This window comes from Taurulus bubalis, assembly GCF_910589615.1.
Source record: "Taurulus bubalis genome assembly, chromosome: 11".
NCBI lineage: Eukaryota > Metazoa > Chordata > Actinopteri > Perciformes > Cottidae > Taurulus > Taurulus bubalis.
In genome coordinates, this window is record NC_136599.1 from 16368901 (window position 1) to 16382099 (window position 13199).

Genomic DNA, 13199 nt, shown 5'->3' on the forward strand with positions numbered 1-13199 from the left:
ATCACTGCCTCGCACAAATATGGCGAGGAATACTGTGCCAATAACTCCCACAAACTCAGAGAGGCACGCTATCTTTTACTGCACAAATTATTAACGGCGCTGGGGAGGAAGGGGAGACGCTGTGCATTTTTTTGCTAGATAGACCTGGCTCATTGCTCGTTGCAGCTTTGAATTCACCACAATGCTTTATAATAAAAGATAAGGACCACTAAAGTGAAAACTGAATAAACAATCATGTAGGATTTTTTAACTTTCATTATTTCCAGCCTAAAGTTTCATTTAGACAAAATGAGAAGCTGTTAAATCATTATTTTCTCTCTGCGTGTGTGTGTGTGTGTGTGTTTGTGCACTGTCCATGTGCTGTGCGTTTGTGTGTGAACAGGGAATAGAAGGAGGAGGGGAGGGAGTCCAAAGGGGAGTGTTGAGGGAGGATACTCGGGGTCGGGTGTCCGCTCGCCTCTGTCGGCTGGCGTTGACAGCTACAGACGCTGGTCTAAAATGAGAATCCTCTTGGGCCGCCTGCCTGCCCATCCAGCAAGAAAATAAATCCCATGTGGAAGAGCCGCTGTGTGGGATCACAGACAGCCGCCTGACCCCCCCAGATCCGCCGGGGGAGGCCAAGGGCGCCGGCACGACAGCATAACACCCCCACCCCCGCCCCCCCACCCCCGCCAGGGTCTAATGTTACTCTGCCTGCTTGCCAACTCTGAAATTTTGGAGTTCGAGGACTGCGTTGGTCCCACACTAGTTCAGTTTAAAAAAATAATTTTTTGTGGACATTTTTGGATGAGTGCTTGGGTGAAGATTTAGCTTAAGGCCTAGGTTATACCACAAAAATAGCACCAAGGTCTGTCTGTGCTTACAGGGCCGTACACTGTTAAAATGTTTTGAAACCTAAAACGAAGGGGAAATTTGACTTAAACCTTATTGAAAAAGGGGCGGGTGCAGTTGCTGGTGTTCAGAGACTGCACACAGTGGCCAAAAGACACAGCCTGCTGTGCAATTAGAGACACATACTGAGAATAAAAAGTCAGAATTTCAGCTCTCTGATCTACATTTTTCCTCTTCTAATGTAGGATGTTTCTCCATGTCTGCGAACTGCTAAGTACACTCAAAGCCCACAGACTGTATCCCCTGAAACATTTTCTGATATTAAATTCCACAAATTCCAATTTAAGAGAGCTAATCTCCCTCCAGGACCCCTGAGAAGTATCGTGTCTCGATACAATGAGAATGAGTCAGCAAAAGGTAGCAGGGGAGCTAATAGATTTAACGAGTATTAATGACTCCAACAGAAGGCTGACCTGAAACGAGAGTTGTCTAACTATTTCCACCCGTTGATCAAACTTGTGAACCATGAAATATGAAATTGATCCCCTGTAATGAGTAGAGCAATGTGACATCTTCATCGTGACATATATTTGGTACATTACGTCCATATTGCAATTGAATATTTGCCTTTTACGTAGTGAGGTTCAGGAGTTTGGGTCTGGGTGGTGGATGAGGGTGTAGCGTGTACAAGTCCCACAGAAGAACACAGTTTGTGTCACCTGCTATTAATATATTTTTTGTTTAGCTTTTTGTATAATTAAAACAAACCCAAACACAAGTGTTTTCGTGGCTAAGCCCTCCCATGCCTAAACGGTAGCGCTCTTGCGCCTCACAACAACCGTACCGTAGGGGCCATGTGCAGATAGCAATGGTCTGGACTGGTGGTAGAGCTCCAACCCGGACATCCTTTGCCTCCACATCAATACAATGGAAGTCGATGTTTAACATGGTCTCCTTACTCTAGAAATAGTGAAGTGAAACCAATTGACAATCTTTTCAGATTATCAAGAGAGATTTTGAATGGAATATTTCAATGCTGTGAGCACCTCAAATGACAATCCATTCCTCTTCATTTGGGTGGTGGTAGAAACCTCAATATTGGGTGGGCCTGTCTCAAAACCTGCTCAGGTTGAACATGTGCGGCTCGATAACACTCAGTACGTACGAACAAATATCAATATGTCTAAAATGAACTGACTATATTAAATCACTGGTCACTGACTGACTCGGTACTTTAGCAGTGGAGCTCCCCTCACTGGCCACTGCGCTGTTTTCAACTCAGACGTGACTTGCAGTACGTTAGTGACCACGAAAGCTACAGACACAATCGTAATCGGAAAACTATTTTGCAGATAATACGCCGCTGAGCTATTAACTATACGTGTGTAGGCTAGTTTTGTACATGTGAACTGAGCATGACAGCTTGGACTAGCAAGCGACTGAACCGCAAGTCAGGTGTACGAATGGTGATGCGTTCACCTGCTGCTGGAGGCTACATAGTGAATTGCATTTGAACTGTGACGCAATTAACTTGCGTATATGAACAGTTTTAAAGAACTACATAGTCTGCGACTAATAATCGTTTAACCAAACAGAACAAAGTGATCAGTGGAAGCAAAGCGATTTGTGATTTCCAGCAGATAAAACAGCCTTCCACTATGGATGAGAAAATGTGCTAATTTGGCTCATACAACTAGACTACGCTGCTAAAAAGTCTACAGAAGTAGAACTGGTGGGTTACATTTACACTAATTGGGATCAACTGCCAGTCTTTTGCTAAACACATCAAGCAAAACTTAAGTTACTTTTTTCTTAACTTCCTCCAGCGACTTTATCCGCTCTTGGCTTTGTGTCTATGGGAGAATTGGACCAGGCATACTGCGTAGGCCTCCTAAAGAAATTCATACTCTGCTTTAAATAGTTAATTACTCTCGCCGTGTCTCCGGCGGCGTCTGGGGGCTGTGGGGGGAGGGAGGGAGAGAGGGACGACGACGGAGGAGCCGGAGCCGCTTCTGTCGGTCTTCCTTTCTTTTTTTCCAGTAGGGGCAGGCCTATATATTTTGCAGCTCATGTCTGAAAGGCTGGCTCCAAGCGCCAGGGGTGGGCTCTCGCTCTCTGATGGTTTTCCAGTGAGTATTTGTCAGGTCAGACTGTGCACCGCCCGGCGGTCTCCGCTCCTCTCCCCGGGTTATTTATTACCTCTCTCCCCCGCCGGCAGCGCTGCGGCTCCGGGGCCGCTGCCAACAACGGCGCAGAGGCGGGGGCCGCGTGAGGGGGGTTCCCGTCGGACGATGAGGGCAAAGGAATGGACACAATTTCCGGCTTATAACATGGCGTTATAGTGGCCGTCCTCGACTTCAGTCGTAAACATCCTGTATGGTTTGCTAGCAGAACTGGTCTGAATATTTGGATTGTATATGATGTTCAGTCCTGCGTGTGTTCTTGTAATACCCCAGAAGTGACACATTGTATGGCTCAAATAAGCTCCATTAGCGCTGAAATAATAACTCAATGAATTGATCAGTAGAGCAGCAGAGAATGTATTTCCAACAATGTTGATACTTTTAAGTCAATTGGAAGGATGGTCTGTTTTTCTAATGTATTATATCACAGTAAATCAATTATTTTTGTGTGTTGGACTGTTGGTCACATTTTACAAGCAATTTGAAGTTGCGTTCAAATCTAAATTATGATGCCAACATTGTATAGGCTAAACGATTAAGATATTAAGAACATACAGATGAATCAATAATGACAATAAACACCATAGTTAATCACCATAGTTTGTCCATGATAATGTTGATCCATGGTACTGCCATACGGGCAATTTGCACTATATTGGAAAACAGCCATCTACAATATCTATATGTGAAATAAACTATATCTAATTGTCAGTATCTTTGTTGAAAGGGGAAAATGAACTTCCAATGTGGAAAACAATCCAAAAAGCAAGAATCAATCATTTATTTTTATTTTTATTCATTTTAGTAGAATCATTTCAGTTTCACTGAGTGAAACGGCTCCTTTTCAGTACACTTACAAAAACATATTGTGATGTTAAAGACATACCTGTATGTGCACATTAGTGTAGCATAAAAATAATAACAACACAATAGAAGGAACCGTAATGACGTCTCTCAATATTTATTATTTATCTCATCTAAAATCTTTTTAATCATTTTACTTTTGATAGATTTGTATTCTTCTGTGGATATTGATGAAATGTGCCAATGCTACAAATAAGAAATAAACTAAAAATAAAGAGGGTTTACCGATGAGTTTGGTGTCAGACTCAGAAGAGAGTTATGGTGTTGTAGACTCATCAGATGAATCACACTTGAAACTGCATTCAGGATTAGAAAGAGAAACTATAATAGGAGGCGACACAGTGTCTTCGTCGAGAGTAGCTTGTTTTTTTTTTTGCATTTTGAGTAAAAGGCACGCATTTTCCATTAATTTATCCGTCTTGCCGTGGAATCTAAAACCACACTTGTTCTACTGAAAAGTCATGACATAGATATGAATACAAAAAAAGACTAGATTATTAGAATCCAAGCATGCAGGTTTTTTTTTATTTCTCTGCACTAAATTAGGCTAAATAGTTGGAACCTCTTTCAGTTGACATGTGAGGAACACATGAACAATTCACAAAGCAGAAGTAACTGGCTAATAGTGAGATACCTGTTACTATATAGTAATGTACTGATATTGGTATTTTCTAATTTGTTGTAAATTCATGGGTTGTATTGAGCAGGTGTGCATTTTTCTGAGCTTAGTTTTTATTTTATTTTTAGAGACACAGGACTCCTGCCACACAGTAGTAACAGAAGCAAGACATAAGAAAAGGTTGAGGTAGAAAGGTCAAATAAGGTTTCCCAATCACATCAAACATTTTTATGAAAGAGACACAAGGGCTGATGGAAAAATCTACTCAGTTTACGGTGAAACAACTTTTGAAGATGTGGAAGTTAAAATGTCATTACTGTACGAGTGTGGGGAACCCCTCCATGATGAACCATCGAGAATGAGTCACGATCGGGACGGGGACTGGACGTAGGAGTGGGCCTGGGTGTCCCCTTTATGACTGGTTTCATCAGGGCTCTCCCAATGATGCAACCTCCGGCACCAACGCACACATCAGCAAGATTTCCATCAAGACATTTCGATGTGGTGAGGCCTGGTTTGATAAAGAGCGAATCAAAGAGCTTCCAATCTGAAACGGAGCGTTCCACTTCCTAGAAATGGGTTTGTAAACATACGCCATAAATGTCCACAGCTCATGATTTATGTGACTGCTTGTGTTTAGAGCACTCACCAACATGTGGGAAGTGACATTACTGTTTGGTTGAAAAAAAATCTCTTCCAGTTTAATTTTGCAGACGGAGTTCACTTTTTAAGGTAGCTCTTGGATAAGAGATTTCAGGTCACTTTTTTTTTCTTTAGCTGTGAGTGTACAATCTGTTTTGGTCTCTTTTTGATCCACAAACCCATTGATTCCATTACATTCCCTTGAGACATTGAACTCCTCAGTTCCAGAAGGAAAAATGTCAATCTTCGGTCCGTCACTGTCTTCGGTGAGGTAGCTGCCGTGTGTTTTTGTAAATGTCTGCCGTGCATGCTCGCCTGCCGGCTGTAGGCAGGATACCAGTTCTGGCCAGGCTGTGGTCTCTGGCCTCTCCGTGTACGGCTTCCGCCTGCGGTGTGGTGTGCCTCCTTCCTGTGTGTGTCAGAGGCAGTTTGGCCTGATTTATAGGCCCCTGACACACGGCGTTTTGGACCCCACCTCTGCTTCTGGAATGGCTATTCCATGTGTTGGTGGTGGATCCACCTGGGTGGTTCTCCACTGATGGGGGTCAGATGTGGTCCTGCTCACGAGCTCCAGGAGCTCAGGGGAACATAACCTGCAGACAGTGTGGAGAGAAAGTGCTCTCAGAAAATGTGGTCCCAGGCTGAGGAGGTTTTACTTTATTTAAAGCAACACGTTTGCAGCAACGGTAGCACATATTTATGATCTGTCCTTTTGAAATATTCTATATCTACACAATAAACATTTAAACTAATTACAAGTCATTGATAAAGGTTAGCTTTGAAAGAGTTTAACTTGTTAACGAGATACCTCAGGAACACCTGGAGATAATTTCTTTAAATTGGGCCCAAACGTCCACCTGGACTCAAGAATGAAGTGATCAGATTTTATAGGTCAATGTTCAAGGTCACTCTGACCTCAAGTTTGTCCCATTCTCATGATATCTCACGAGCAAATTCAAATTTGGCACAAACGTCCACCTGGACTCAAGAATGAACGGATTAAAATGTGGTTAACAACGGTCACTGTGAAGTCATAAAACATTAATTATGACAATTTCATACAAATGTTTAATAGAATTAAATGAGGACGCGTTAAAATTGGACAGACATTGATGTAAACTGCAACACGACTGGTCGGCTGAAGCATACAACCGATTTTTTAAAGCTTTTTCAAGTTTTGTGACATTTTGACAGCTCTGCACACATAGTTTAAGGCTCACTGAAGTGACCGCAGCAGGTGTGTAAGTTGGGGCAGAGAGGGCAAGGTGGTGTCACTGTAAAAGAAAAGAGGTGTTTGACTGTAGACACGCCAGGAGAACATAAAACAAACCGTGTGGACCTGCGGCTGATGCCAAAGGCGGGCCTGGTGACCTCTGTGATCCTGACCACCACTACGTGTATGATCAAAGGGCTAATTTAAGACTGCCTCTGTTAGTGTTTGGCCTTGAAATGGCCAGAAAATAATAAAGTTCTTATTTGGTGTGTATTATTTGGTAGAATAGTAAACACGAGGAAACAATTAGCTTGAAAGCCGGAAGTCTGATGTTAATGGTGTTAAAAATAATCCTACATTTATTGTCCTGTTGAGGGGGACTTTAAACTTCTAATAACTCAATGTATGTGCTTTATATGTTGTATATATTAAGACCCGTTATAGATTCAGTTGCATCAGTGGAAATGACAGTTAACTTCCTCACGCTCACTAACGACGGTTCCTCCATTTTACGCACTAAACGTCGTCCCTCGCAGTCCCCCCTCCTCTCCGAGGCTCTCGCCGAGCTCCGCTGTTTAAATGGGCCAAGTTGAGAAGCGGCGGAGAGTGCAAATCTTGTTTGGTCTGGGTCTGTGAACTTCAGCGTGACTTCAACGACATACACAGGGGTTAAAAACAACTCTTTCAAAACTTTCGACTATATTAATGCTGCGCAAATACTCCTCAAAAATATCAAGCCTGGTATGTTTGGCTTGTGGGTCTGATTAATGCCATATGCCACATTGTTTTTATTAACAGAAGAAATGTACTAATATCAGTGTATTGTTTATTGTCTTCATTGGCTGTGGATTTGTGTCTTGACCACGTGGAAACTCCCCATAACTGAATCAATGTGCGTTGTTTTCTAAAACTGCACAGCCAATTAAAAAAAATGAGCATCTACTCGGTGAATATATACAAAAAATCCTCCATGCTACTTCTAATTTCCCAAAAGGCAAAGAAATAAGAGACACGACGCTTAGCTGCGCCGGGTAATGGTCACCATAGGTAACATAATGTCCGGGGCTCAGGGCTCACCATGTCAGGTATTAACAGACCGAGTGTGATTAAATGTGGGAGGTAGAAGCTGTGAGGCTGGCGGAGAGCGCCGCTGCCGCTGCGAGCTGGAAACTACTGAATGGGAATCTATCCGGCAACTTCAGCAGACCGCTGTCTCACGGCGACACGGGGGCTCTGCGTAAAACCAAGCGGCGCGTCTCCAAGTCTGGCTCAGCCCAACTCACAGACGGAGAGGACGCTGAAGTTGGATCGGGCGAGCAGCTTTTCACTTGTTACCGGCGCTCGGCTCCCACTAACATGCCTGCTATCAAAAAGGAGAGACTGGATGGAGACGACATGGCATTGACCGCGTTCAACCAGTCCGACTACCTGGCCCCTTTAAATGCCACCGCTATCCCCGTGGTGACCCCGCATCCGCCGCCCTACGACCACATTTTCGCCCATCACCGCGCGTATTTGGGGCTCCACGACTCGGCGCTGCATCACCAGCACCTCCACCATCACACGGACGACTTAATGCTGGAGAGGTTCTCCTCCATCCCCGACTTTCAGCCCTTCTTCGACAACGGGGAGCCGTGCATCGAGGTGGAGTGTGGGGAAAACAAGGCTTTGCTTTATATCAATAAATTGTGTCAAGGTAGTAAGGGACCCTCGATTAAATACAGGGGCGAGTGGCTTACCCCCAACGAGTTCCAGTTTGTCAGTGGACGAGAGACCGCCAAAGATTGGAAACGCAGTATTAGACACAAAGGTAAGAATAACCTTCACTGTCCTCACGGTTCGTTGGCAGAGATGGACACCTCGCCATCAATTTAACACTTTTTAGACGCCGCTTATTCTGGGTACAAAGTTGGGTCTCGTGGTTCGGTGCTGAGTTTTGGAGTGAAAGGGTTACAGCAGTCGGTGCGTAAGGAGACAGATGAAAAAAAGGCGCATATCCTCCACATATCCTGCGAGGCTTTGACACAGAGTTTGGGCTGCGACCATACACCAAACCGGGCATTTGGAGTTGGCTGCACTGGGAATGAGGTGAAAAGTTAGACATAGATAAGTCAATGCGTGACAGTTAAAATATGTTTTTCCTCATTATGGGTTGAGTCGTTCCGTTAAGTGCAGCTGCACTTTTACGCATCGTATGCTAGGTACGAGATTGGCTTTATTTTAAAATTAGCGCTTTGTTTGTCCACTCAACACCACAGTTACATGTGATGTTTTTGCAAACAATTACATTTTCAACTAAATATTAGGCTATTCATTTTATCCATAGACGGGTTTTGGAGGAATCTGTTAGATTTTCCGGTACAATAACCTTGATGGCATGAATGCAGGGATACTGTTCCGGTATTTTTATGTGGGCATTTTTAGCATAGTATTTTTAAACAATAATTCCGCATGGTGCGCGCACCCTCTCTCCACACAAACCAACGCACACACACAAGGTTACTCAGGCAGAACTGACACGCGTTAGGATGTGTTGGGGGAGGGTGTCGCCCCCAGGTCAAAAATGGTAGCCTAATAGTTTAATATACCGATTGCTATAGACAGATGACAGTAGGTTGCTGTCTCTCTGGCTCACAACACTTGACCTCTGAGTAGAATTAAACTTCATGGCAGAAAAGTAGAGATAAGTCAAGTTGTCTGCAGGGACTGACTCATCCAGAGTACATGCTGTGTTGATTGGATGATTTTTGACCAGATTGGTCTTGAAAACCTGAGAGGGTGGGATGAAGAAAAGGGCCCATTCTCAAGCAAGTTGCTAATACCTTTTCACATGCTGTGTCATGGAGGAGATGAGTTTACTGGCTGAACGATATGGTTGGTATTTACTAAAGCGTTTCACTTGTTTGTTTGTTTTTCCAGGGAAAAGTCTCAAGACTCTTATGTCCAAAGGAATCTTACAGGTGCACCCTCCGATCTGCGATTGTCCTGGTTGTCGAATTTCATCTCCAGTGGTAAGAGCATTGTCTTGGTGTTTCACTGTTTGTCTGTACTTGTGAAGTCAATATGTTGCTACATGGAAAATATAGTTTTAGTTTGACTTGAAGACAACTTCTCTGCTGTGGATATTCAATACATTGAACATGAGGAATAGCTCATGGATAGTTCATTGTGGTATAAGAATTTGCCCCATTGGTGAAAGTTGTAACTTGTCAAAGGGCACAATCCATGCACACAGAGCTGGAAGATACACAAAATATGTGTGAAAATAAGTATTATTGTGGTAAAGCCCAACATTAGTGTTTTTATAGTTATTTAAAACAAATGTTTTAAATTCTTTTGACTTGCTGGTGATGAATGCTTGTGCTTGCCTAGCTGTAATATTAAGTTTGACCAAAATCACAAAATTGCCCAATTAGGTCTTTTTTTCTTCTTCTCCCAAATATATATTACAGATAGTATTCTTTTGATTTAGATGAATTCAGCTCGTGTGAAAGCAGGACTAGGCCCACTAATATTTCACTGGCATATTTGTGTTGTGTCACCCAGCTTTACACAAAACAGTGGATGAGTGTATATTGGAGCATTGTCTTTGTCTGTAACCTTGGTGATGAAGACCCTACAGGCACACATGTCAACTTTGATGATAATTCTTCTCAGCATGAATATCAAATCCACTTTCAGCCTTTCACCGATGCTGAGTATCAAACAGCCTTTTGATTTAGAGGCATTGAACTGCCCAATGTGGCTGTTAGATGTTAGGTGTTATTGGTCGGGCTCCTCTGTCCCATTGTATCTGTTTCCTCACCTGGCTGCTGAACTTTTGTTTGCCTAGTGCGTCCCTCAGGGCTCAGGCCGGGGGCACAATGCCAAACCTTGAGGCCTTGCAGGTGTGTCACGATTACAGCATCGCCGCTCTGTGTGTTTGTGTGTCAGCTTTGAGCAAGCACACTGCCGGCTCACCGTCGCCAAATCTGTTCACACAGGTGCGAGTTGTGAGTGTGTGTGTGTGTCTTTACGTGTGTGTGTTTTTATCACCACGGAGCGCATCTGTCGTCGCTCCCAAGCACTAATCTTGAGGGAAGGGTGTAAGAGGCTTAGCGAGCTACTGAGCGTGGCTACTGCTGATTATTGTGGGCGAGGCACGCAAGGCAAAGGCGGTTTAGATAAGCCGGAGGTGTTTGAGTGATACAGGTAAACTGGTGACATTTTTCACAGCCACAAATGAAGACCTGTACCCTGACACATAGGGTTCAGCCAAACAAATTCGAAAACAGACAGTAGAAATGTACATGTCTTCATTTTTACTGAAGGATTTGAGCCATGTGAGCTAATGTTCAGGCTCATCGCAGATATCAGAGTGATTGGAGTTTGGCTTGCTGGGGCTTGTGCCGTTGCACTTCAATTACAGCTGTAACGTGGTAAAACTTTGTCATTGACGTAAGCAGGGATATGAGAGCTTCACGGTTGTTGTTGTTGTTGTTGTTGTTGTAGCCCTCTCTTCCTTTCCTCCTGTGGTGCTGAAGCCTGAAGTCTAACCCACCAAATGAATACCACCATGACACTTTCGCATACACACACACACACACACACACACACACACACACACACGCACACACACACACACACACACACGCACACATACACACACACACATATACACTCTGGCTAAGTATGCTGGCAGCTCCGTGCGAGGCGGTGAGGGTTAGGCGGAGGAGGGAGGGCAGAGGGGATTGTATGGCCTCTACTGGCGTCTCCCTCTCTCGTGACTCCCCTCAGGCCACGGCAGCCAGCACTCCCTTACTGATGAGCTCTCTCTCTCTCTCTCTCTCTCTCACTCACTCACTCACTCACTCACTCACTCACTCACTACACACTATAGGCCTGCCTCCTCACACAAATTACCTCATGCAGTCATTGGTTTTGAAAGTTTGATGGCTGAACTTTGAGTGATCTTGTTTCGCTATAGGCATGCGGCAAGCGATCATAAAAAAGTGAAGCAGCTGGTGGGAAGACTTCTCACCTGCCTGCTCAGAGCTCATGGAAGTTAATATGCTGCGTTGGCCCGTGCACAAGCTGTTTATAACAACACAACTGTTGTCATACCCAAGAGTGTAGAATTGAAATATATTGATGCCTCTACCGTTGGAGGTGTGTTAGCTTTCTATTAAGCATGTTGTGTGATAATCAAGTGCTTAAGTATTTTTTGTACTTACATTTTATACAAGTTGCCGTTTGGAATTGTTAGATGTTTCTTATTTTGTGTGTTTTGGACTGCAGGTCATTTTTTTGCTCGTATAATACTCTAGATTATGGATGCACGCTTTTTGTCTTGGCTCTGTATGTTCGTGTTTTTGTCTGTTCATACTTATATGTTAGTTTGTATCCGTGCATGTCTGTGATTTTATTTTTTTGTTCGCCTGCGATGGCTGGCTTGACTTGCCTGCTTGCTGTGTGCGCATGTGTGTGTTCGTGCGTGAGTCTCCTCCCGGGAGAGCTGGGCTTCCTCTGCTCTGTTATTTCAGCGGAACTGGCGGAGGCCGGGAGGAAATTACACTCCCCTCCTCCGGCTCGTAAAGACCTCTTTCAATCAAGAGCTCCTCTTGCAAAGTGGAATTAAATACACACACACATCCACACACACACACACATATCCACAATTTTGCACAAACGTATATTCTATCTCATTACATTTTCATAATGCCACTTCCAATAGTGTTAATGGGGAAAAGATAATTAAAATCAAAGTGCAACATATTGAGTGAAATATTAGAAGTTGGGCTGTGATGTGTGGTTGTCTTCATAGATCAACTACCTACTGTACACCGCTTCTGTTTTACGTGTTGTGTATTTGTGCTCGCATGTGTGTTGCTATGGTAACACCGGAATCGGTCATTGGCCCAGAAGTGTTCAGAAGTGTGGTCACATCGAGCGTCTTTATGCACGTGCGTGTGGTTCTCTATGAGTATCGGACACATTAATGATATGTGCGTTGTCGGTCTTAATGTCGCTTATAGAGATCAATACAAATTGAAATATGTGTCAAACATATAGAAATACAGTAACAGTCGTACTGTCGTACACGCTTGCAAAAACTCTTGTTGTCTTTCTATCTTTGAATAACTCATTTAAAATAAACAGTTTAATTTAGCAAATAAGCCATTAGTCGCTAGTGTGCATAACAGCATGACGTCAGAGCTGACGTCAGAGCTGTATGTGTTTGCGTGTGTGTGTGTGTGTGTGTGTGTGTGTGTACGTGCTCTGTGTGAGTGTTGCTCACGAAATGACTGGATGTGTGTGTGTGTTTGGATGCGGACCCTGTTAACAGGCAGCTAAAATAAGTTGGAGCATCATCTGTCTATCAGCTAAATGCAGTTTATCACAACAAAGCCAACAGCGATAGTTCTGAATCCCCTCCTCCCAACATCTGTGTGTGCGCACAGAAGTGTGTTTGTGTGTTTGTTCGGCATGTGATTTCCTCTGATAATTGCACGCTTGTTCTGTCACATCAGGTCTTTGCAGACAGTAATGTCCCGTCATAGCTTTACTCAAACATCCATCAGTACACTCCAAACCAGCACACCTAATGTATGTTAACACAGCATTACTAGTCAGTAAAACTCATCCGTGTTATACAGTTATATTACAGTTATGTGATAATTTGCAACGTTTATCAGCGATGTAGGTGTAATACAGTAGATAAGTTCTGAATTTCTTGATCATCACATTCTGGATTATAATGTGTATTAAGGGGAACATATTTAGCTTTCACATTGTTGTGTGTTTTGTTTTTAATACTAATGTAAAAAGTCAGCATGAGAAAGATTAAAGACTCATAAAGCCTACATTT

The 13199-nt window shown here is 43.4% G+C and overlaps 1 protein-coding gene across 1 annotated transcript in view; it reads left to right on the forward strand.

Moving 5' to 3' along the window:
* Nucleotides 1-7462: 7462 nt before the first annotated feature.
* The window catches only part of samd11 (sterile alpha motif domain containing 11), a gene marked incomplete at both ends in the record, with an annotated part of 47084 nt that continues 41347 nt past the window's right edge, over nucleotides 7463-13199 (forward strand). The window contains 2 exons of the mRNA XM_079226841.1: nucleotides 7463-8162; nucleotides 9272-9363. Of these exons, the coding sequence (XP_079082967.1) occupies nucleotides 7463-8162; nucleotides 9272-9363 (792 nt within the window). The remainder of the gene's footprint in view (nucleotides 8163-9271; nucleotides 9364-13199) is intronic.